The sequence below is a fragment of the Nelumbo lutea genome, chromosome 1, assembly GCF_056320005.1.
Source record: "Nelumbo lutea isolate HS-2025 chromosome 1, American lotus-T2T, whole genome shotgun sequence".
Lineage (NCBI taxonomy): Eukaryota > Viridiplantae > Streptophyta > Magnoliopsida > Proteales > Nelumbonaceae > Nelumbo > Nelumbo lutea.
In genome coordinates, this window is record NC_142684.1 from 159,123,443 (window position 1) to 159,148,892 (window position 25,450).

The 25,450-nt window shown below is 42.3% G+C and overlaps 1 protein-coding gene across 1 annotated transcript; it reads right to left on the minus strand.

The window, feature by feature from the left end:
* Positions 1–3,543: 3,543 nt before the first annotated feature.
* On the minus strand, positions 3,544–8,553 carry LOC148878674 (hypothetical protein At1g04090-like). The gene is made up of 2 exons (XM_088958412.1): positions 7,942–8,553; positions 3,544–5,881 (listed from the first exon to the last, which is right to left on the minus strand). Exons 1-2 carry the CDS (start codon positions 8,042–8,044, stop codon positions 4,281–4,283), a joined length of 1,704 nt encoding a protein of 567 aa, XP_088814538.1. The 5' UTR covers positions 8,045–8,553; the 3' UTR covers positions 3,544–4,280.
* Between the last annotated feature and the right edge of the window lie 16,897 nt (positions 8,554–25,450).

Genomic DNA, 25,450 nt, shown 5'->3' on the forward strand with positions numbered 1-25,450 from the left:
CACAATTTATCCATCAACCCAACCGGTAGGATCAATTAATTAATTGTCGCGCCTTGTTTATTTGGATGATGAGGAATAATATATAACAAGCTGTTTAATTAAAAATACTAACTCTAATCTTGACCTGACTCTCCATCACAGGTTAATCCAAAATCAGATGAATGCATGCTTAGATATAGATGTCACCAACCAGCTTTGAGGAAGCCGCGCAGATCACTAGCCATCCCCTCACATGTATATGTTTTGAAAATTTTGGGTGGATGGAAGTAATTCTCCTAGTTCCTGTGCAAGTAGAGCTTCGAATCGGATTCGGTAAAGGGTATTTCTAATTCTATTAGATAAAAAATTAGATTGATCCGAATCTAATAAGAATTTATCAGATTTTTATGATTACGATTCGAATTTGAATATATTATCAGATATCTGATTCAATTTAAATTGTAATAAAGAATTTGATAATATCATTATATAAATAGTATATAGAATATAATTATATAATATATGAATATAAAATATAAATTAATTTCATAACAGATTGGATCGGGGTATATTCGAATTTGATCCATTAACTAAACAATCAATAGATCGACTTTTACTATTTGTTAGGACCAAGAGAGGTATCCAAATCCAGATCGATCTTACTGGATTGATCGAAATCGGATTCAAATAGGATTTGATCTGACTTATGTGCAGCTCTATACCCAAGTTATGATATTTGGATTAGTGATAGTAATGGAAGGTTCCTGGTAGCTCGGTTATTTTCAGAGGTTTTTGCTATCCTTCACTTAAGGGTTGCAAAGGTATTAATTGATTTACATTTTGCTAGGCGGAGTTTTGTTTGAGGGACGATTTTGGTGGGATGGGATGAGAAAAGGAAAATTGGTGGAAAATTTTCATGTTCCATTATTTGGTTCTAAAAGGGAAACTAGTGGGAAAATCAACCTTAATAGCAATTATTAATTAATTAGGTAATTAGTAATAGTTTTACGATTTTATATTTTACAATTAATTACTAATTATTAATATTTTATTAGTTAATTTTTATAATTAATTATATTGACAATTAGTCATTTGAATATTCATTAGGAACTAATATTTTAATTTTTATTTAGAAAATTATTTTATTAACATTTATTATTACTTAAATAACATTTTTAATTGCATTATTAGTTGTTTTTAATTATTTAAAATTTTCTATTATTTATTCATTAACTACTTATTTAGTTAAGTATTGACTATTTATTGTTAAATATTGATTAATTATTAATTATTTAATAATACATTTTTGTTATTTAATATTTTACTATGAATTATTTCAAACTATTAATTAATTAGTTAATTATTATCCATTAATTAATATTTTAATATTAATTATTAATAATGTTTTCAATGCTTAATTATTTTATTTTTATTTAGATTATTAATAATAAAATAATTATTTTATTCATCACCAATTAGTTAATTGGTTAATTATTGACAATTTTGTTGTTAATTATTAATTAAATAATAATAGTTTTATGATTTATTATTTTATTATCATTTTTTAATTATATATTGATTATTATTATATATTTTAAATTTTATTAGTTTATATCTTATTATTAATATTTTGTTTTATTAATAGTTATCACTTAATTAATAATTTTAATATTTTATTCTGACACATTAGTTAATTATTGAATTATTTTTAATGAGTTAATATTTTATTAATTATTTTAAAATATATTTTTAAATTATTAATAATTTTTAATGGGTCATGGTTCTAATATTTATTTACTCTTACAAACACTACAAGGTATGTGTTTTTTATTGTTAAATAAGTTTCACCCTCCATTCCCACATGTTTCACACCAAAATGGTGAGATTCTACATCCCAATAATTGGGATCCATAATCCCACCTTTTTTTCCATCTCGTTTTATGACATCCCACAAACCAAACACGGGAAGGGAAGAATACTCCAAAATATTCCATATTTCCCTTTCTCATCCCACAAACCAAATGACTAGATCTCAAGTTGTATTTCACCCTTCATTCCCACTGGTTCATGCATGCAAAAGTATGATTCTTTTTTATGACATTTTGCAGAATTGCAGGAAGCTTACTCCTTGGAATGGGTTAAGTGGAATTTTGTTAAGAGGGACTAAAATATTATAGTTCATTTTCTAGAATGTAATCGGCCTGTTCATGGTTTGTGATTTCTGAATCCATCTCATTGGTATTTGGTATTTGGTATTTGGTGAGGCACGCCTGAATTGGTGACCGACTCTAAACCTGGGTGAGAGTATCAATGATTTTAAGGCTTGAAAATATATGTATATATACTTTGAGGATAATTGCTGAGACCTCCCTTGAGTTTCTGACTGACAATTGCTGATCCATATCTTGCTTTTTAATTACCAATGCCAATCATCCCCACACTGTTACATCTGCATAAAAAAGATAACAGAAAACACTGTTATCGTTTCTGTTGTCTTTTTAAGCTAACAAAAAGAAAGAGGTGTAGTTGCAAATGCTGCTATAATTAAACTTTAGGGGAGCTGATCAGCTGGCTGCCATTGGCAAAATTATGTAGGTATGGATGGAGCTTTCAGCAATTTAGTCATACTTTAAACTTTAAGGCTATGTTTGGTTTGAAGGAAAAAGTAAGAATCTTGTATAGATTTACTTATCTTTTCCTCTTTCCTTATTTTTTCCTTCAAACCAAACGTAGAGTAACTGTGAAAGTAAATATGTAGTGTAAAATGGTTCATATAAATAGTAAAAATTGGATTACTTTTGCACTAACAAATTTATCTTCTTACCAAGCAGACTTTTAGCTGTAATTGATGCAAACATGAATTCTAATAAAACATGCTTTTGCATTGATCTGTCATTTGTCAATGCATAAATGTAATATTACTAAACGCAGACAAAAGTGAACTGGAGTGTAAATTTACTATGAACCGGGATTGACACTCCATTTGCATCATTTCCAAATGCAGCCTTAATCACAAGTGAACACTAGTGTTCTACACCAGGTCCCACGTGTACAGAACATTATCGTGTTCACTCATGATCGGTTGCATGGCCTATTATATACACCTGTATTTGCAATAGACCTACACCTCTCATTTTTCTTCTTTTATGGCTTGAGAGGGATTAGACCTGGCATATATATGGATCAAGTATTTGTTTTTAAATTGCCACATCAGCAAAAAAAATATAAAAACATATTCCTGAACAGTATTTTTGTTTAGAGAAGCAATAAATAAGTTGGTTTTCTTTAAAAAACAATTCAATTTTTGAAACCATCAAATTGATGGTTTTTAAAACAAAAACAATGTTGCAATACAGATATTGTATGATTCATGGAAGATGTATGAGATATTATTGTATGATTTAAATTTTTTTATTTAAAAAATGATTTATTACCAAATCAGATTATTTTTAATTTGTTTTTAGAACCCACAATAAGAAAAAGAATTCACACTAAAGAACACCCCAAAAAAATTGTTAAAACAAAATATTGACTAGGAATAAGTACTTATTCATAAACACTGGATTGGTGGATGTTGAATTGATCTCAGAAACTGCTTATTTAATAAGTACTTATTCATAAACAATAATCACTTATAAATTATTATTTAAGGGAGATGTTCCCAATGCACGGTGGATGTATCTGTGAAGCGCCCATTTATAAGGAGCACATCTCGTCACCTTGAATTAAGCGTTTGGGTTGGGGGTGGAAGAAACCTCGCAGCCTGACATGACATGGTTCAGCCATTAGTTTTTAGTAAGGCTAATATAAACTATGAAGCAACAGCAACCAGTCCAGTCCTGTTGATTGATGTGCAAAGAAATCGATGGTTCTCTGTGGATGCTTTGACATTGCTACTTAGTTCAGTTAAGAACAAGAGATATATGGTGGGCTTGGACAAGGAAAACATTAACAGAATTTGCAGCCAAATGCTTTCCCAATAAACCATCAAAAGCATCTCTTTCCAGAACCAGCAAGACAGTTTTCTCATGTAGTCTCTGAAACATGCAAGACTATCAGGTTCTCTACACTTGTAAACATGCAAGACTTGAGAAATTTTCTCCTTGTTTGGAAAACTTGGGCCATAAAGAAGCAGATTTCTCTCTCTCTCTCTCTCTCTCTCTCTCTGCCTCAACTCAATCATCTGAAATACATTAACATGAATGACAATGTACACTCTTACAACACTGACTATTGTTGAATTTCCATGTATAGAACAATACAAGGGAACTTCCGGTGAGGCTGGACGATGGGGTTTTTAGTCATCCTCTTTCATCCCCCACCCAATTGTTCTTCTCCTTGGGTCCAGTTGGTCCTTCCTCCCCATAAAGCTCTACTGGGAACTTATCAAAAATGTTTTCCACTGAAAACCGGATCAAGACTGGGAGATAACTGATTACTTTTTCCAGTTCAGTTCTTGAATTATACACAATAGTCGGACCCCACTCTCTCATATACTGCAACCAACACGGTTCAGTAACAATTCCTTCTCCAAGATACTCTGCTGCAACAATTTGATATTTTTTGCTAGAATCCACACAAAAGTTGCTTCGTGCAGCATCATTCCTCACTCCTATACCCAGCTTTGTAGATCCTTGAAGATAGGTCCCAGGATGCGGAAAGCTTGCATGACCGCTTTTTGATGAATAAACAATCGCCTTGTTCCCCTCGATGAATTCCAAGTTCCAAGCATCCACCCACTCTCCTCCACTGTGTTGAGAGAAGTACATGCTCCAGAGATCGCCAGTGAAGTTACTTATACGTAGTGTGAAATGCTCCCAATCACCCACATGCTGCCCTATTCTACCAAGTGCAATATTCACTGCCCCAAACTTCATTGTGGCTGGTCCATTGAATGGGCAAAATATCCACATAACGATATCAGTGAAGGTTCCTCCAAGAGCCGGTTTCACGTGAACATACAGTTCTGCACTCTCTATGTTGCCATACTTGATGCTATTCTGTTCATTATTTGGCAAGTCTATCCAATACTCCCCATCATTACTCCCACCACTCGGCAGATTGGAGCCTCTAGAGTCAATAGGCTCACCAAATGGCCCACCTTTTCGATACAACAAAGCTCCATTTTTGAAAAACCATGGCACAGAAGAGGGCAAATAACTCTCATCAGGATGAAAGAAAAGAGTGGGCCCATAATGCTCGATGAGTGCATGGATCTGTTCCATATTTGGCATGGCATGTAGATTTGGATCACAATTCCTCAAGCATGCAATGCCTAGCTCATTGTCAGAACCTGAGCAGCTACTGCAGAAAAATGTCCCAACAGAAACACCTCTTCCCAGCATCCCCCGGTTGCAAGGTCTTGTGTTCCAGACCTGAAGTGGGAACTTGCAAATATTTGAATCTGCATTAAAGATTAAACAAGAGTTCTCACAAGTCTCAGTAAGATCTTCTCGAACACATCTCACTTCTTCAAGTGCAGGCTTTTCCGGCTTACTGGTAATCACATGGCCCATAGCTTTGTAACCCACTGGTGGTTCTGGAAACCAAAAGAAACCACGACCACAATGATTTTCCTCACTGCATTCATCTGTACTCCAAACTAATTTATAGTCAATAGGTTTTCTAAGAGCTGGCAATTCCCTAAACGACTTAATTTGACTAGATTCTGTATCAGGAGCAACCATGTCCCTAGCCACAAGAACAAACCCCCGCAAAGGTTGGTCATTTGATTGGCAGTAATCACCAAGGCTGAAAAATCCATCTGGTATTATGGGCTTATAGAATGTAACACCTTTTTTCCTGTTATTCAGAACATTACAGCTGCAGACACTCTCAAACTTGGTGACCTTAAGAACTTCTATTTCTCCTAGACATATTCTTCCAGTACCAAAACCTTTGCCTGGAATGATAGCCAATAATGATTCAGAATTTCAAGCTAACTTTGTTTTACAATCATAAAATTCCTAAAAGACTTTCCCAGGATTGCTATAATTATTTAATATCTTAACATTTTCATTGTCAAACCATTCTACAGAATACCAAGTTTTTATATACTCTGATTTGAAATAAATGCAATTAATGTAACTGAAGATGTAATGCTATTTTCTACAACACCCACTGTCATATGAATATCCCTGAAATTTTGTAAGATGAGTTATCTCCTAAAATAGAATCCCAATAACTACAACAGAATATGACTTAAACAAGTGAACGTAATAAAATGAACACTGTTTTAATACCAGGGCACAGATTGCTAATGTATTTGCATAATTTAGTTAAAGAAGAAACGTATGTGGATAGACTGTTTAGAAAAATTGTACTTTATCCACCTAAATATTCCAAACAAAACAAAGAAGACATACACTACTGAAAATCAACTTATGAAAGCTCCTATATTAATCATCATTGAAGCACAGGGAACATAACATGAGGAATCCCCATTCAGAACCAAGTAAAATATCAAAAGGAGTTTTGAACAATCTAAATGGTACAAATCTGACTCACATCCATCAATGGCGCAGATGCGCAAAAGCACCAATTGGTTTAAAGTTCTCAACCATTAAAAAAGAAAAAAGTATTAACAAAGATAGAGGCATGCATGTTTCACCTAACAAAGCCTTATCTAACTATTTGGGCTCAGATAAATGAATCCAATTCCACCATTTCTCCCCTATGAAGAACCACAGTAGAAGCATAGGATAGAGAAAATATACAAACTTAGCGTACTAACAGATAAGCCTAAAAGTACAGCATATACAACATTGCATGTTCTAAGAATTCATCAGTGATAAAAAGGAAACCTGAATATGCTCCATTCAGGTGTGACATACGCAACAGATTAACCACTAAAAGATTATCGGAAAAGAGAGCTAATATATGCAATTTTTCTCTTCTATGTAAGATGGAAGATGGAAATGCAGCATTTATCTATCAAAATTGAGTCCACCATTGGTAGACAACTTTGTCAGTGGACCATAACCTTTAAAGTATGCTACTTGAGTAATCAAAGACAACCAAACAAGATGAACGACCTGGTCAGCAATTGAACTCTCATTCTATAAGTCAAAGATGATTATATAAAGTTGGTTGTTAGTCCTTTGGTAGCTAGTCTGCTTGCTATAACATTTTGAGTTATAACCCATCATCCCAGTACATTCATGTCTGAATGATTTGGTATATAGTTCAGGGAATTCAGTGTGTCAGTATGGTTACCTAGAACCACACTATCACATCCCAAAAGTAAAGAAAGAAAAGAAGCAAATTTCCTACATAAATTATCTAATTAACTCATGGCGCCATATCCCAATCTGTCCAGTCGAACTATCTAAAGAAAAGCGGAAAGAGACAGAACAGCATGCTATATAAAAAAAACTGACAATAATCAAAATACCAGACTGCAAAAGATAGTAGAGTTCAGATCCCATATCAAAATCGATCACACAAACCTCTATTTTATATCATCTTATTATTTCCTTGTTTTGGGTTTGGGGGGCGGGGGGATGTTTGTTGGCAACAGAACCAGAGTTTCTTTGTAGACAAACATAAGCTAATAAATTTAAACCCAGTTTTGATTTGAAAATACCCAATAATCCCATAAGATATCCCCATTCTCACGGACAAGAACAAAAAGAACTAATTAAGGGCAACAATGTCAGGTCAAAACCCACGATCCATCTCTAATGCATGTTATCATGCAACAACACAGAAACACCAACAATGAAATCAGATACCCATATGGACTAAAAGTCTAGAAACAATTCTTTTCAGGAAAGAAGAAAGGAGAAAGAATCCTCAGCTTCAATTGATGCAAATTACACAGGCAAGACACATTCAAGCAAACCCCACAGCCATCAACAAAGGAGAAAGAAAAAATAAAACAACCCAGAAAAAGAGACAAATGTAACACCTTAATTCACAAGAGAGAGAGAGAGGGAGAGAGACTTTTCTCCAAATTCATACCTTCAGGCCATTCCGGGACCGGCGTCGGCAGCGAATGAGGCTCCGGCTCGTGCAAAAAGCAATCGGAAACTCTAGTCCAATAAAAACATTTGCACACAAACATCTTTTATCTAAAATTCCAAACCCTCCAAAGCTGGCCGGATTTTTCAAGGTTTTGGTCTTCTCTCCGTTGTCCGCAAGCCGTTTCCTATTCTAAGCATATGTCCAAATACCATGGAATTGTACGGTCACCACTGGAGGCCCTGAAAGAGAAAAGAGGAAGAAACTACAGGTCTTCCTCTCTCTCTCTCTCTCTCCCTCCCCCCAAACAACCCGCCCTGCCTCTGTGACTGAAACCAATTAAATGAGAGAGAAAGAAGAGCATAAGTCGGATTCTTCCAGAAAGCTCTTTAAAGGGTTTGAAGATCTCTGAGAATTGAGAAAGAAGATTGCTTTCTACTTTCCTCTGAATTGGTGTTTGGGCGAAGAGAGGAGAAAATGATCCCAAGGTTGGTTGGTTAAATTAGTTACTTTTGAAGGTCAAGCCTTTTATCCTTCCTTCCTACTAGTTTCCTCATTTTCCTCCAAACTCTTATATTATTTGTCACTTCTAAATTCTCCCCATTTGTTGGTGGAAGAACTGCAACAACTGGGAGCCAGATGGAAACGACTGGAGAGCGCGTACTTGTCACGCGAAGTCCTGATCATTTTCATTCGTTGCATCTTGATCGTATGGAATCCAAATCGTACATCGTATTTCTGTGTATTGCGTTGTAACAGAAAGTTTTTTCTTTTTCTCGACAATCTTGTGGTTGATGAGATGATGATTGCTCAAGAGGACTTGTCCTGATAACTTTTCGGAAGCAAGATTGCTTTGTTAAAGTGGAAATGTAGGGAAGTGGTAAATATGGGGCCCGCCATTATAAAGGTTGGTGGGGTTGGCGATGTCATGGGTTATTCGGTGGAGCCGGGTCAAGCCCCAATTAGGACACCGTTGAATTTGATTCATGGTGGGTCCGGTTCTGAATTGCCAACCCCATTTTGGCATATAGCAGTTTTTGTAGGGTCCATTTGGTCATTCCAAATAAATATGAAATTTGAAAAACGCACAATCACAAATGATGTATCCTTTTTTTGGGTACTCATACAAAATATTTTCAACTATATATCAAAAAATAACTTTGTAATCAATCAATCGATATCATAAAAATGATAATCAATGAGATGATATTTATCAAAAAGAAAAATATATGATATAAGGTAGGAATCAATCAAAACCAAATGAATTTTGATGACAGTTGATTTGTTATAAGTTTTTCTTGCAATAATATAATATACATTGGTGACAATGTGCTGTGGGACGTTGTGAGGAACAATTTTATGTGTGTATGTGTGGATGGAGGTGGAGGGGCTGATTTGATCCCTTTCTTTATGGCTTAAGCGTAATATACTTTTTTAATGATTTAAATGAAAATGACATAGCCAAAGCATAAAATAGGATTTTTTATCCTGAAACCAACTGAAACACAAAAGCAACCACGGACCAAACACGCCCTTAAAATATGATCAGGTAGATAATGAAGGCCTGAGGGGGGAGCATCAAAGATGAGACCGAATAAGGATAAAGTCGAGATGGCCGGCTTGATGAAGAAATGAAAATTTAACAATCTCATAACAAAATGATGTAAACTAATGAGAAAGAGGGGGGACCATTGAAATTTGAAAATAACCAACTTAATTCCAGCACCCACCGCCCCTGCTAGCGTGGAAGCTTGAGGTTTTCATTTTTCAAGTTTCAAATGAAGCAATAAATAATGAAATCATGGCGTCTTCTGTCTTCTGCACAGAGAACTCATGAACCCCCCGAAAACAGTATTTGCATGCCACAAGCAATTGAAGCTAAAACATATTCAAACTTTTTGGACTCACATGAGTCCATTTAAATTACGTTGCATTTTGTTTGAGGTGTAAATTCAAATTTTACGAAATTAAAACCGATTGATTTTGAAAATTTACATCTACTTTCTTTGATTGTTTAGGGTGTAAAAAAATTTATTGCTGCTACTTTTCGCATAAAAACCAGGTCTCAAGAGAGTGATAGCCGATGCTTTCACCGTTGGACAGATCACCCGAAAATCAAGGGATCGCTTACGAGCGAGGAGAAGAATTTTGTCAACGATTGCAGGAGAGAGAGCTCTCTGAGTTCCGTTAGACGATTTGCAAGAGGAGAAGAATTTTGTCAACGATCAAGGGATCGCTGCTTTAGGATTTGCAATTTCCGGCAGTCGATGATTTGTCAAGGAATTTTGTCAACGAGGTGATTGTTAGGAGAAGAGCTCTTTGAGTTCCGTGAGACGAGTGGTTGCAGGAGAAAAGAATCCATGGAACTGCTGCGATTCCAAGACAATTCTTGTGATGGGAAGCACCGGCAAGTCACCAGAGAATCTCCTCTCACAGAAGATATCTGATGAAGCACAATCCGGGCACTTTTAACTGGCGGACGTTTCGCTTTTATCTGGCGACGGACGGTACCTTAGAAGAGGAAGGTGGAGGATTCCCGGGGAGCTCGTCCAGTGGGAATACTCCGATGCTTAAATTAGAATACTTGGGAGAGTTGTAAGGGTGCGAAGAGAGATAAGACTGTACATAGCGCAAGATCAGTAAGATTCGAGATTAATTCAAGGTACATTCGCCCCTTCGACCTTGGGGCCTTTAAATGCAGATGTTCTTGTCAAATCGGACGTAATCGCCACTGGCCCTCTATCGCAACCGTTATTTGCGAGGGCTGCGCAAGCAACTGTTGCAGAGTACTGCCCAATCGGATGAGAGACACGACCCGAAAAGGACAGACACGCCACCACCTGTCGAGAGACGTGGGTGCAATCTGCTGGGTTAGCAGGGACTGAGCCGTCAGTCATGAGACGTGATTGCTTAACGGCAAGCTGCTTTGAAGTGAGCTATCCCATAGCGAGGTGCCTTGCAGCGAGCTCGTGGATGTGTCCTGAGGTGATTCCGCTTGAGGTTGCCTTTGGGGCAATCTTCTTGCCTAAGTATTGGAGTGAGTTAATTCTCTTCAGCTCGCGAGCTGGAATAGACTTGTCTTGGAGTATTCCCTTTCCACACACCGGGGTCCATGAGCTCGCATTGTGGCGAGCTATAATGTAGCAAGTTGTCCTGCAAGGACCTTAACGAGCTCGCTACTCAGGTGTAGCCAGGTTGTCGTACTGACTTGTTGCTTATGCTGAGTCACATCCACGTGTCACCTTCTTAAGAGGTCGGGTCAAATCACCCTCCATCAATTGCCCCCCACTCCTCGGGCTAAGGTTTCTACTTTGGCGCGAGGAGTTCATGGAGTGTGACGGGTGGATTTGACCTGAAATTCAAACTTGATTGACTAATCGCATTAAATACACACATGGATGTCAGGCGATTTCTGGACTTTTCGAATGCCAAAAAGCGTGCCAAAACGGCTCTCACCTCCGAAAGGCATGCAGTCGGCATTACCTTAATCATGGAAAACGTGCAGCCAGTCACATTTCGGTTTCAGAAGATGTGCGATCAGCTTGACTGTGAACCGTCAGATTTGCCTTAATCTGAGCCATCGGTTTTGTGGGCACAATGGCTATAAATAGGAGGGCCCCAGGCCTCATTTCCTTCACGCCAACTTGCCATGCCTTCAGATTCTAAGGTCGCGCCTTCACCTAGCTGCTCGAGCTCTTCTCCTGTTCACACCATCTTTTCGTTTCAACTTTTTCCCTGGTGAGTCTTATCACTTTGTCAGCATGTCTGGGTATCCGTACAACGTCATTCCCCAGGGTGGTAACCAAGATGACGCCCCTGTGAGCTCAGGGAGAGTTTGGGGGCAAGCTTCGAAGGATCAAGAGGCCTCCGGCCAAATGGCTTCTACTTCCCAAGGTAGGGAGTCAGACAGCTTTGGTCCTTCCTCCATGTCGATGGAGAGACTCAAGACCTTGGGCTTCCAATTTAACCTCCCTAAAAACCTCATCTATAATCTCTCATCCGATGACTATCCTTGGGAACACAGTCACGATGAGATCGTGATCTTCCAGGAGCAGCTCATCGCTGGCCTCCATCTTCCTATGCACCCTTTGATAATGGAGGTATTAAACCATCTTAACATTACTATAGACCAGCTTCACCCCAATTCAATCTAAAATGTAGTTGGGACAATTTATTTATTTTTTGAATATTGTCTTCCTCTTGACCTTGACATCTTCTCCACCATCCTTTCCATCAAGAATGCTTCTCCCGGAGCACCTCCAGAAAGGCGTTCCTATTATTTTTCTCCCCGTCCCGGCTTCAAGCTGCTGCACGAGCTGCCGAATAAGATCCCGGCCTAGAAGCGGGACTATTTTGTAGTTCGCAACCTCGAAGGGTAGCCCTTCCCAACCCACTGGAGGGCTGCCATCCAGGATTCGGGTGTTGACTTGGATCCCAAAGTTTGGGAAACGTTGCAATCCTGAGCAGTGGTTGGCTTCCATTGGTCGGACTACTTGACTAAGGACAAGCTCGCGCAGGTCGGCCTGAGCCTCGGTAGGTTGCCTTTGAGGTCATGCAATGCCTTGTAAATTTTTTTTTGTTTTTGCTTAGACTAATGCCTTGTGATTTTTGGCAGTCGACATGTCTAGTGTAGACGCACGTCGCCTTCTGTCCAGCAACCAGAAGCACAGGGAAAAGAGGTTGTGCCCTGACCGAGCTTCCATTTTTTGGGAGCGCCGAGTTCGAGGCTGCAGATCCAGCTTCGTTCCACCACCGCCTGAGGTCCCACTGGTCCCGTTCGAGGGAGTAGCCACAGAAGGTGGCGTAGAAGAGCACGAGGTCCCAGCGCAAGGGCAGTTCCGTCCACCTGAGTAGTCCCACCCCTTCGCTTTCCCACGGTTCCCAATCGGAGTGTGGGAAAGCGTCACCAACTTCACCGTGGCTTCGCTCCCACGATGAGGTCACCAACTGGGGAGGGATGAACCCCAAGCAGCTCATCATGCTAGCCTCTACTCACTGCATGGTGGTAAGTGGCTGCTTTTGTTTTTCCTTCTCCTTCTTTTTTCTTTTCTGGTCGAGCAGGTGAATTCCGCCATCCACGCCATGGCCCTCCAGACCAACATTCACTCCAGCGACGCTCTTGCTCAGAGATCGATCATGCAGAAGCTCTGGGGCGAGCTCGACCAGGCCTGAGGTGAAGTCCTTCCAGCTCGAAAGGGGAGTGAGGCCCAAGAACTGCTCGTCCGGGACCAAGAGGCACAAATCGCCCTGCTATTTGAGGGGAGTGCTCGCTACAGGAGGAGTCATCGAGGGTGGCAACAGAGAGGATGCTTCTTCGCCAACAGGTCCGGGACTTGGAGTACACGCTTCAGGATCAGACTTGAAACTTTGACACCATGGTGGAGGCTAAGAGAGCTAAGGCGGTGTGGGACTTCAATGACTCCCAGGAGTACTACGACATCTAGGTGGAGTACAGATCAAGCTCCTACCGTTCTGGATTTAAACTCTGCCGCTGGCTGGTCCGAAAGAAGTTCTTGTGCTCAACATTGAGGGCATAACGATGAAGGGTCTGGATCTACAGATGGCGGACTTGATAGAGGAGGAGGAGCCTGACTCTCCAAAGGATGACGAGGATGTGGAGGTGGTGGATCCTTGAGGCCGGTTGTTGCTCTTCTTTTTCTTTCTTCTTAGTGAATTTTGGTTGTTCTCGAGTGTTTGGAACTGGTTTTAAATATTTCTTCTCTTGATGAACTTTCTCGGGCTGTTAGGCCCTGTTTTTTATTTGTGTTCTAATGAACTTCTCCCTAGCTGTTAGGCCCGGTTTTCTTTTTTTTTTTGTTTATAAAAATTAGTAATGAAATATTTTGTCTTTTTCTACTAAGTATTGTGTGCTCTTTACTTCCTGCCGAAGCGATTTTATCACTCGAGCTGGTAGAGCTACATGTACAAAGTAGGATCTTTCGGTAGTTGTTACCTTGAGCTGTTCCTCCATACTTGGGGTAGTCTTATGGTATACCCCGAGGTGGTTATCATAGTAAGCCTGAGTTGTACGTACTTGGGTTAAGTTGGCATAGGGCTCATGCCCTAGCTGCCTATGCCTTCGGTATTAATACTTAGCCTTTGCCGACAAAACGATTAGGTCTTTCATAGTGCCGAGGTCTTAGTTAGCTCTGCATTTTAGCCCTTAGGCTGAGGGAGTGACTTATAGTCCACTCTTGGAGTTTTCCCATGCCATGGAGGTCACTGGGTCTTATCGAGTCGAGGTCTATGTTAGCTCGGCATTTTGGCCCTTAGGCTCTGGGAGTGACTCGTGGTCTACTCAATAGTTCGCCCATGCCATAAAGGCGACTTGGTCTTATCGCGCCGAGGTCTACATTAGCTCGGCATTTTGGCCCTTAGGCTCTAGGAGTAACTCGTGGCCTACTCAGTAGTTTATAGGTAATATTGCCTTAAGTTGACAATATTCCATCTCCGAGGTACTTGTTTCCCTTCTTGGGTATCAAGCTCGTATGTTCCTTGCCCGAGCACCCGCTTTACTCGGTAGGGTCCCTCCCAATTTGGCCCGAGCTTACCGACATTGAGCTCAGGCACCATAATTTTATGAAGGACCAGGTCACTGGCATGGAGGTTCCGCTTCTTGACCCTAGCATTATAGTACCGAGCTACTCTCTGCTGGTAGGTCGCGGTCCTAATATATGCAAGGTCTTGTACTTTGTCAAGCAGGTCGAGGTTGGTGCGTAGCTCATCTTCATTTTCCTTGTCATCATATGCTTCTAGTCATAGTGAGGGAACCTTGATCTCGACTGGGATGATTGCTTCAGTACCATAGGTGAGGTTGAATGGAGTCTCATCTATAGTAGCCTTCATTGTGGTCCAATAAGCCCATAGAACATTGGGTAGCTCGTCTGCCCATAGTCCTTTAGCTTGGTCCAGGCATGCCTTCAGTCCGCAAAGGATAGCTCTATTCGTGACCTCCGCTTGGTTGTTTGCTTGAGGGTGTGCGACTGAGATAAAGTTCTGTCGGATTCCCATGTCTTGGCACCAGTTTTGGAATTTAGTGACCTCGAACTGCTTACCGTTGCCAAAGATCAATACCCGAGGTAACCCGAAACGGAACACTATACTTTTCCAAAAGATGTTTTGTACGTTCCAAGCTGTGATTGTTACGAGAGGTTTGGCTTCTACCTACTTAGTGAAATAATCAACTATTACCACTAAGAACCTCCTCTGGCCTGTTGCTGGTGGAAACGGTCCGAGTATATCGATCCCCCATTGTGCAAAAGGCCACGGGCTGGTAAGATACTTCAGTTCGGCAGCAGGCTGATGATGGATATTGGTGTGTTTCTGGCACTTGTCACACTTTTTGATGAGCTCGATCGCATCTGCTTTCATTGTTGGCCAATAATACCCCTATCGTAGCGCTTTTGGATGCGGGCCCTACCCCCCAAGTGTCCGCCACACAGGCTCTCATGAGTGTCGCGGAGCACGAGCTTAGCTTCGGAAGGTCGCAAGCAGCGCAAGTAGGGGAGCGTGTACGATCTTCGGCACAGCCATTCGTCTATTATGACGTATTTGGCCGTCTGACGCTCTACCCTTCCGGTGGCATTGCGGTCTACAAGGAGGGTCCCATTTAGCAGAAAGCTCATGAGCGAATCAATCCAGCTCGGCTCTTCTTGAACGACAAGAGCGACCTCCTCTCCCCCCCACCCCCCTCGAGAATGCTAGGTCGAGGCAGGTTCTCTATGTACATGATTCTCATGGTATTATCACTGGTGCTGGCAAACTGGGACCGGGCATCAGCCTTAGCGTTCTTCATTCTCAGGATTTACTTGATGAAGTGTGACTAGAAGTTGAGCAAGGCCTCTCTTACTTTGGCTAAGTAGGCGATCATGGCTGGTTTGTGAGCTTCGTATTCACCTGTGACTTGATTGACCACGAGCTGGGAATCATTGCAGATGACGATATGCTTGGCTTTCACTTCTTTGGCTAGAGCCAGCCTAACTATTAACACCCCGTACTCCGCTTAATTGTTGGATGCCATGAACTCGAAGTTTAGTGCGTACTCCAATTTTATGCCGCTTGGGTTGTACAGAACGATTTCGGCTTCGCTGCCCTACTGGTTTGACGAGCCATCTACGTGAAGGATCCAGGGCTCCTCATCCCAGTTCGCGCTTGACCTAACTAGGAGAGATGTCGCGCTGGTTGCCACCTCACAGTGCTCGAGCTCTATCGGCCTGGGAACTTCAGGATCACCCGAGCTGGGGGCCTCGTGCACGATCGGCCTAGGGACTTCGGAGCTAAAAGTGCATTCCCTGACGAAATCTGCTAAGGCTTGCGCCTTGATAGCAGTTCGCAGCTTGTATTGGAGGTCGTACTTGCTGAGCTCAACAGCCCACTTCGTCAGTCTACCGGAGACCTCAGACTTGAGCAAAACTTGCCTCAGAGGTTTATTGGTGAGGACGATGATAGTGTAAGCTTGGAAGTACGAACGGAGCTTTTGGGCTGCGATAACTAGTGCATATGTCAACTTTTCAATCTCTGGATATCTCGTCTCTGCTCCCTACAATACTTAACTAACATAGTAGATAGTTCGTTGGACCTGATCTACCTCTTTTATCAGTACTAAGCTGACCACCTCGTTACTTGTCGAGAGGTACAGCTCTAAAACATCGCCCTCCTTGGGCCGGGTTAAGATTAGTATACTAGCGAGGTTCTTTTTGAGCTCGTCGAACGCGAGCTGGCACTCTTCGGTCCATTCAAAACCTTTGCAACTATTCGGCCATTCAGCCTCCAAACCTCCCTTAGTTTCTGGGGTGGTCTCATGTCTAGGATGACCTTTATTTAATTCGGTGTGGCCTCAATGTCGCACCGGTTAATGATGTACCCTAGGAATTTACCCGAGATGACACCGAAGACACACTTATCGGGGTACAATTTCAAGTTAAATTTATGCAAAATTTCAAAAACTGAATACAAGTCTTGTATTAAATCATGCGAAAACTGGGTCTTGATGACCATATCGTCTACATAGCATTCTATTTTTCTGTCAATCAATGGCTCAAACAATTTATTCATAAGTCTCTAAAAGGTTGCCCCAGCATTTTTCAACCCAAAGGGCATGACCTTGTAACAGTACAGACCGAGCTCGGTTATGAAGGCAGTCTTTTCTTCCTCAGCTGGGTCGATCCTGATCTGGTTGTAGCCCGAATAGGCATCTAGGAAGCTCAGCAACTCGTGCCCTGAGGTCGCGTCCACCAGATGGTTGATCCTGGGGAGTGGGAAGCAGTCCTTTGGGCAAGCTCGATTCAGGTCGGTATAGTCAACGCACATGCGCCATTTACCATTAGCCTTTTTTACCAGAATGGGGTTGGCCACCTAGCTCAAGTAGTGGACTTCCCTGATAAAGTCGGTTGTGAGGAGCTTCCAGACCTCCTCGTCAACTTCCCTCCATCGCTATGGGGCTAAGTTGCGTTTCTTGTGTCTAACGGGCCTAACTACATGATCAGTATTAAGCTTGTGAGTTATGATGCTGGGGTCTATGTCGGGCTTCTCTATCGTGAACCATGCAAAAACATCTAAATTTTCAAGTAAGAAGCGTACCAGTTGAGATCGCAAGGGCTCCTCAATAGAAGCGTCGATCTAAAGTGTCCGAGCTAGGTCCTTCATCGATGCCGGGATGGAGACAGTCTCTTCTGTGGGTACAGCTCGCTCCTCGCACTGCTCCGTAGGTCGCTCTAGCTCGAGGTCGTCGGCCACCTTGGCTTTCCCTTTAAGGGTAGTGACGTAGCACTTGCAAGACTCAAGCTGGTCACCTCGCGCTATCCCGATTCCAAAGTCCGTGGGGAACTTCATTGCCAAGTAGTAAGTGGAGACCACTGCACGTAGGGCATGGGTGATCGGCTGACCTACTATGGCATTGTATGGGAGGGTGTTGCGACCACTAAGAAGTTGTGGTTGAGCCTCACAATGCTAGGCTCGGTGCCGACTTTCACAAGTACTGTAATCCTTCCCAGGGGCCTGACTTCATCTCTGTTGAAGCCTACCAGGGGAGTGTTCGTGGGCTTTAGGTCGCTTTCTTGGAGTTGGAGCTAGTTGAATGCTGCTTTGAAGAGGATATCTACCAAACTGCTCGAGTCGACGAGGATATGCATGACTTCAAAGTCATTAAGCTTTATCTTTATGACGATCGCATCGTCCTCTGTGAAGAAGATCGGATCTTCCATCCTTGGCCGCTTTGGTGGGTTCTGTTCTTCCCTAGCGGCCTCGTGAGCTGATGTCTGAGCTGCAGCTGTGGTACAGCCCGTGACAATCGAACCTCCAACAATTACATAGATGGTCCCCCGAACTGGTCTCTCTTCCTTGCCTCTGCGGTTCCTCTGTTTGCCTGCTGGATTCGGGAGCATCTCTATTCCGCTCCCCCTGCCGACCCGCTTTACTATTATTATTATTATTTTGTACAAAATTTTTCAAGTATCCATGACGGATGAGCTCCTCTATCTCGTTGTAGAGGTTTTTACAATTTTCGGTGCTAAGATTGTGGTCTTTATGGAAACTACAATACAAATTTTTATTCCTTACACTAGGATCGGCCTTCAACCGAGGTGGCCACTTCACATACGAGGCATCCTTGATTGCCATAAGGATCTCGGCCCGCTTCATGTTCAAGGGCGTTTAGTCCGTTCCTTCGACTACTGGAACTCGGAAAGGCTGACTCGGCCTTGCCCCTTGAACTGGGTCTTTTTTCTTCTTAACGTCCCCCTGAATCAAGGACTCGCCTTCCCTTTTTCTCTTCTCGGGCGCACTTGCGTTCTTCTGGTTGATTTCCTCCTCTATCCCTATAAATTGATCTGCGAGCTTGAGAAACTTGGTCATAGTTTTGGGCTGATTAACTACCACATGCCACTTGAATTCTTTATGAACAATGCCTCGCTTGGCCGTGGTGAGACGAACTGTGGGGTCCAGATCGGGTATTTGCAAACAAGTGTCATTGAACCGCTTGATATAACTCCGAATGGACTCCCCTTCCTTCTGGACTATGCCAAGGACGCTTTCTTGAGTTTTTGGGCACCTCTTGCTGGTGACAAAGTGAGAGGTGAAGACTTGCATGAACTGCGCCCAGCTTCTTATCGATCCGGGTGCAAGGTTTTGGTACCATGTGCAGGCCACCCCTTTGAAGGTGGTGGAGAAAGCCACACACATACAGGATTTGCTAGCCCTTGCCAGGTGCATCTGGGACTGGAAGGCGTCCACATGGTTGTTCGAATCGAAGGATCCGTTGTACTTATCCAGGGGAGGAAGCTTGAAGTCCTTTGGCATAGGGACCGTAAGAAGTTCTTATGACAGAGGAGAAGGGACTGAAAGGAGAGGAGTAGCTTTTACTTCATCTGAGCTTACCTCCTCCTTACCCTTGAGCTTGGGTAGGATGCGGGTAGTAATTCGACGAGCTCGTCGGCGCCTCTGTTGTTGCTTCGTCAGCTCGGCGTTTGTGCTGCTGGCTTCAGTATTACCGAGCTCGATGGGCTCGGACTACTGATGATAGCTGTGAACCGAAGGGCCCTGCCTGTAGTCTGCGGCTAGGACCTCGAACTGGTTTTCTGCGAGCGGGAGCTCAAACTGAGAGTGCTGAGGTGATGCGGGCCTAACCGGTTGAGAGGCCCCCGACCTACCTACAAGCTACGAGGCGGGGGTGACTGGTCTCTCCTTCCTACCGTGGAATGAGGCTTGGCTTTTGGAAGGATTTTGGGTTTGAGAGGCCTCTCCCCGGCGAGGACGTTTGCTCCGGCAGGAGGGCTTGGCTTGCTTCGAGGCCAGATGCCGAGAGGGAAGCGGCTGTTGGGCCTGAGGTAGTGAAGGGAACTGCTGTTGGTACTGGTACTGAGAAACTTGATGTAGCATTTGCTGCTGGTAGAGTTGAAACTGCTGGAATTGTTGCATTTGAGCTTGCATGGTTCGCATGCACTGCACCAGGTCTTCAAGCTGATTTTGGTTGCTCAATGGGGGAACAACAGAAGGTTCAGTAAAGGTTGCTCTAACCGTGGAAGGGAGTAGAGCGTTCACAGGTGCCACTGTGTGAGGCATGTTCAAGCTGGGAACTCCGTCCACGGAGAGGGGGACGGTGAACTGTCCAATGCAGATAGTGGGGAGCTGAGGTTGTTCCCTAGAAGCGTTCTGGTCAGCACCACATCCGGCATTACTAGAGGAAGCCATGAATGCTAAGTTTTTGAGAGGGAGTTTTGGAGATTAGATGAAGGCTTTTTGAAGCATTCCCACGGACGGCGCCAAATGATGCAGCACAATCCGGGCACTCCTAGCTGGTGACGGACGGTACTTAATTCAAGGTACCTTCGCCCCTTCGACCCTGGGGCCTTTAAATGCAGATGTTCTTGTCAAATCGAACGTAACATCCAATGGCCCTCTGTCGCAGCTGTTATTTGTCAGGACTGCGCAGGTAACTATTGCAGAGTACTGCCCAATCAGATGAGAGACACGACTCGGAAAGGACAAACGCACCACCACCTATCGAGAGACATGGGTGCAGTCTGTTGGGCTAGCAGGGACTGCGCCGTCAATCTGGAGACGTGATGCAGTTTGACGGGTACAGTCTCATCAGATAAGAAGCTTCCTGAGAACGCCACATTGCTTAACGGTGAGCTGCTTTGTAGCGAGCTGCCTTGCATCGAGCTCCTGGATGTGTCCTGAGTTGATTCGACCTGAGGTTGCCTTTGGGGCAGCCTTCTTGCCTAAGTATTGGAGCGAACTGGTTCTCTTCAGCTCTCGAGCTGGGATAGACTTGTCTTGGAGTATTCCCTTTCCACACACCGGGGTCCATGAGCTCGCGCTATAGCGAGCTCATTCCGCGATGAGCTGTAATGTAACGAACTGTCCTGCGAGGACCTTAACAAGTTCGTTACTCAGTCGTAGCCAGGCTGTCATGCTGAGTTGTTACTTATGCTAAGTCACGTCCACGTGTCACCTTCTTAGGAGGTCGGATCAAATCACTCTCCATCAATACCAGAGGTGAATAACACGGGTTCTCTAGTAAGTAGCATTGACTATTGAAACCACCCAAGTCTTTGTGGACAAGAAAGAGAGCATCGAAATCTAAAGGGTCGAGATTCAGCCCGGAGTGAACCAAAAGGGCAAGAGAGAAAAAAGCAAGTAAAGAAAGGCGGAACTAGTAGAGGTGGGAACCCATTTCTGTCAATCACCGATCGGCGGTGCCAAGTACTGGTGTGGATGGAAGGCAGATTGGTAGTATTAGTGGAGTTGGGCTTTGGAACTGGAACTAGTAGAGGTGGGAACCCATTTCTGTCAGTCCCCGATCAGTGGTGCCAAGCACCGGTGTGGATGGATGGCAAACCGGTACTATTAGTGGAGTTGGGCTTTGGAATCAAAATTGGTAGAGGTGGGAACCCATTTTTGTCAGTCCCCGATCAGCGGTGCAAGCACCGACGTGGATGGATGGCAGACTAGTAGTATTAGTGGAATTGGGCTTTGGAAGCCGAACTCGCCGGTTGGGGATGCTGTCGTCGCACGGGTTCTCTCTCTTGGTTTGAATGAAGACATGCAGTGTTGGACAGAAGAGGCGCAAGGTAACCATTGGACAGAGGAAGGTAGATTCACATCAATTTTATTGATGTAAAATTTTGGCTAATTTTGGATGTATTCTCCGATAAGAATGGACTTTTACACTGATTGATGAGGTATATTAACAGCTCTACCAATCGGGTGTAAAATTTACCCTAGTACTCATTTACACTTTAAACAAACGCAGCCTTAATGGGTGCGGACCGGGCCATCAGGCTACCCAGCCCATGAACAAGTCGATTCGCAGTAATATTAGCGGGAAATAACAATGATACCTTTATATTAGGCCAAGATGAAAAGTGATGTAGGATATTTGGCGAGCCTCAAATTACACCACATAACATCAGATCAAATCTTAACCACACATCACCAACTACTTCCAACAACTCCCAAGGCAAGTTGGCTATAAAAGGAGCACTCATCTCAAGGTAAGAATCCTAATGACTATATTGGGCTATTAAGGATTAAATTATTAACTTTTATCTCTTGCCTAGTGTGACCCTCTTTAAGCATCCAGCTAACTTGACTATTGGAGCCTTCACCTCTGAAATAACACCTGCATGTACTCTTCTCCTATTCATAAATCGGACCTATCAGCCTCGAATACTAGAAAAATCACCTTATTGCCCCATATTTGGCAGCAACAGCAACAACGCCCTTGAGGCGCACCACGTATCATTCGCTGATGAAGCAGCCAGTATCACCCGGATCAAATTCAGCTCAAAGCTTTACTTAGATCGAGTCAAATTGAACTTTTACAAATCAAACTCAAATGGCTAACGAATTGCTTTTAATGGTTAAATGAGCTTCCAACAATAACCTGAGTGACAATGTGGAAGAATCTGGGAGGGGGATTGGAGCTTGAAGGTCAAGTCATGGTGACATAACAGGACAAAACGCGGGTGTGTGGATAATTAATTCATATCTTAGGAAGTGTTTGGGAGGACTGAATAAGCAATAAATAAAGAAATACGGCGTCTTTTACATGGGGAACCCGTGAACTTTCCCATTTAAAGAGTAGTTGCCTGCCACAAGAAAAGCAAATAGAGCTAAAACACATTCAAAGTTCTTGGACCCACGTGGACCCATTTTTAATTTAATGGGTTCAATGAGCTTCCAACTACCTGGGTGATCATGTAAAGGGGGATTGAAGGTGAAGTCTGACATGGCTGGGTGGTTGGATAATTTTTCTCATCTTAGGGTCCGTTTTGGAGGGACGAAGCTGCTGCTACTGAAAAATCAAAATGGTTTTAGTAGACAGCTGTCTGTTTGGCTGAATGAAAACAAATTTGGGCTTTCCGAATTTTTCACCAAACACTGAGCTGCTTATATACTTTGAGATGGAGCCCACCTCACAAATCCAAAAGCCCTCCAAACGTGCACTCAAAATGCAAAAGCCCATATGAACTGGTGGCTGGGTATCAATTGATCAATTCAGATAATGAGAAGCATCCTATGATGTTAAAGATGAATTTCACAAAAAAAAAAAACTGTTGCGACCAAATTTTTAATCAAGGTTTATAAATCGTCATTGATCCTGATAGTCGGACTGTTTGGCCCGGGTATCAATTCCATTTCAGCCCTAAACCATTATTTTTTTCAAAAATAATTGAATTGTTTAACAAGTCATTGACCCAGATGGTCAAATCATCAACCCTTCAACTCAAATAATGGTTTTTGGGCCAAGTTTTTTTTTTTTTAATGTCACAGACTGATCCATTCAGACCGGATAGTCGAACCGCTGAGCTAGAAACAAATGTCCAAAGGATTCTGGTTCCATATTGATTTATAAAACATTGTTTTTAATCACAAGGTGATATTAAGCAATGGATTTGTTAATTATTTGGGTGCTTTAGTTTGATCTCTGTCACCATCCACCAAGTGATTTTTTTTTTGGAAGAATGACCAATCACCCCAGGGTCTCAGAATTGATGCCAATTTACGGGCGGACGTTGATGTATAAAATCTGGGTTATGGTCCTTTTGAATCTCAGAATTGATGCCAATTTACGGGCGGACGTTGATGCATAGAATCTGGGTTATGGTCCTTTTGAATGTTTATAACTTTGCGGTGTAAATCAAAACTATGCATTGGGCAAATCCATATTTTCTCCGACTTTTTTTAGTAAGCATACACTTGTATTCAGCCAATCATGTTTACTTTGAGTGTAGGAGATCTCTTATAAGAAATTAATTGATTAATTCAGGAATCCACTCACGAGGTTGACCTCTCTCCTTGACTTGTTTTCAATTCTTAAAATTCTTTCTTTCTACAAATAATGAGCTGACTTTTTTTTCTTCAACAAAATTATCTCTTCCTTGTATTTAAACTCTTTTTAATGATTAAACATTCTCCAAGTATGTGTTTGGTTTCAAAGAAAATGAAAAAAAAGAAAGAAAAACCTTTACAAACCTTATATAACTTTCCCTCCCTTTCCCTTTAAAAAAGTATTTCATATCCTTTCAAGGCGTTGCATCGAAATGGATCCATTCTATTAGATAAATGGGTTTAATTATGATTCAAGCATAAATAAAAAGTGCTAATTCAGTATTCTCCAAATTAAAAAATAATAAAAATTTCATCCTAAATATTTCTTTTTTTTCAAAATAACCCTAAATGCTTCAAGACTTACCACTTGGAAAAGTGGCAAAAACTCACTTTATTACATTTTTGACCCAGTCTCAATTAAGTAAGTCAAGGACCCTCCACCAATATACTTGGCCCCGCCACTGATGAATAGCATGGTTTTGAAAACCAGACCAAATTGAATGGTCTGACTGATTTGACCCAAGAACCGATCAGGAGTTTGGGTCCAGTTTTATATTCCAAACCCGTTCAACCAGACTTTAGATGGTCAAACCATTTGACCCAGAAACCGGTGGTCAAAACGGTTCAATCTCCGGTCCATTTTTCAAAACCGTGAAGGATTTGTTAACCTCCATTGGAAAGAGATAAAGCCAAACCTCAGCCTCTGGATCCAAGTGGGCTGTGGGCCGATGTCAAAAGTGGGCAATTTACTAAATCCATGAGGTGTGTGATTCACCATTCACCGACGTTGGGTTCACTTAAAAGTAAACTTAAACTTCACGGTAGCATTTGCCAAAATGCAAATTACATTAAATATTCTAAAAATGTATTATGAATCAGCATTCAATTTAGACCTTTCGGTCTAGTATGGGCCCAAATACTACATTCTGAGAGTGGAGTGTAAGGATTAATTTCAATAGGTTGAGTTCAATAAGAGTCCAAATACTATCGATGACCTAACCTACCAAACGGCAACACGTAGACATTGGCTCAGCGTAAGTGATAACTCAGCATTGTGGCCGAGTACAACCAAATAACGGGCTCATAAGGTAGCTCGCTACATCGTAGCACGCAAAAGGAGGAGCTCACAAAACGCGAGCTCCAGGTTCCCCGATCTACCTCTAAAGAGATATTACGAGGCAACTTTACCTCACGAGCTAAGAAAACCAGCTCGCCCGAGCTCCCAAGTAGACAAGTCATCCCGAGGACCAATTCTACTAAGGGTACTCTTGAAGTATTCCGAGCTCGCTACAAAGTAGCTCGCAAATGGACCACACGAGCATTCCTCAAGAAGCTTCTATTTGACTGACCGTACCGATCAGACTGCGCCACATCCCTTACTGACGGCACAATCCCTATCCTTTCGACAGTCTGCACCCACATCTCTTAGCAGGCAGAGGCGTGCCTATCACTTTGGAGACGTGTCACTCACCCAGGAGGGGAGTACGTCACAACGGCCACTTGCGCAGCCCTGGCAGGTAACAGCTGTGGCAGGGACCCAGTGGCGGTTATGCCCGATCTGACAAGAACGCCCCTATAAAAGCCCTCAGGGCAAAGGAGAAACTTCTTCTTGAGACTTCTAATCTCTCGAGTATAGTGATAAAGCGCGACCTACACTCTTAAATACCGACTCTTC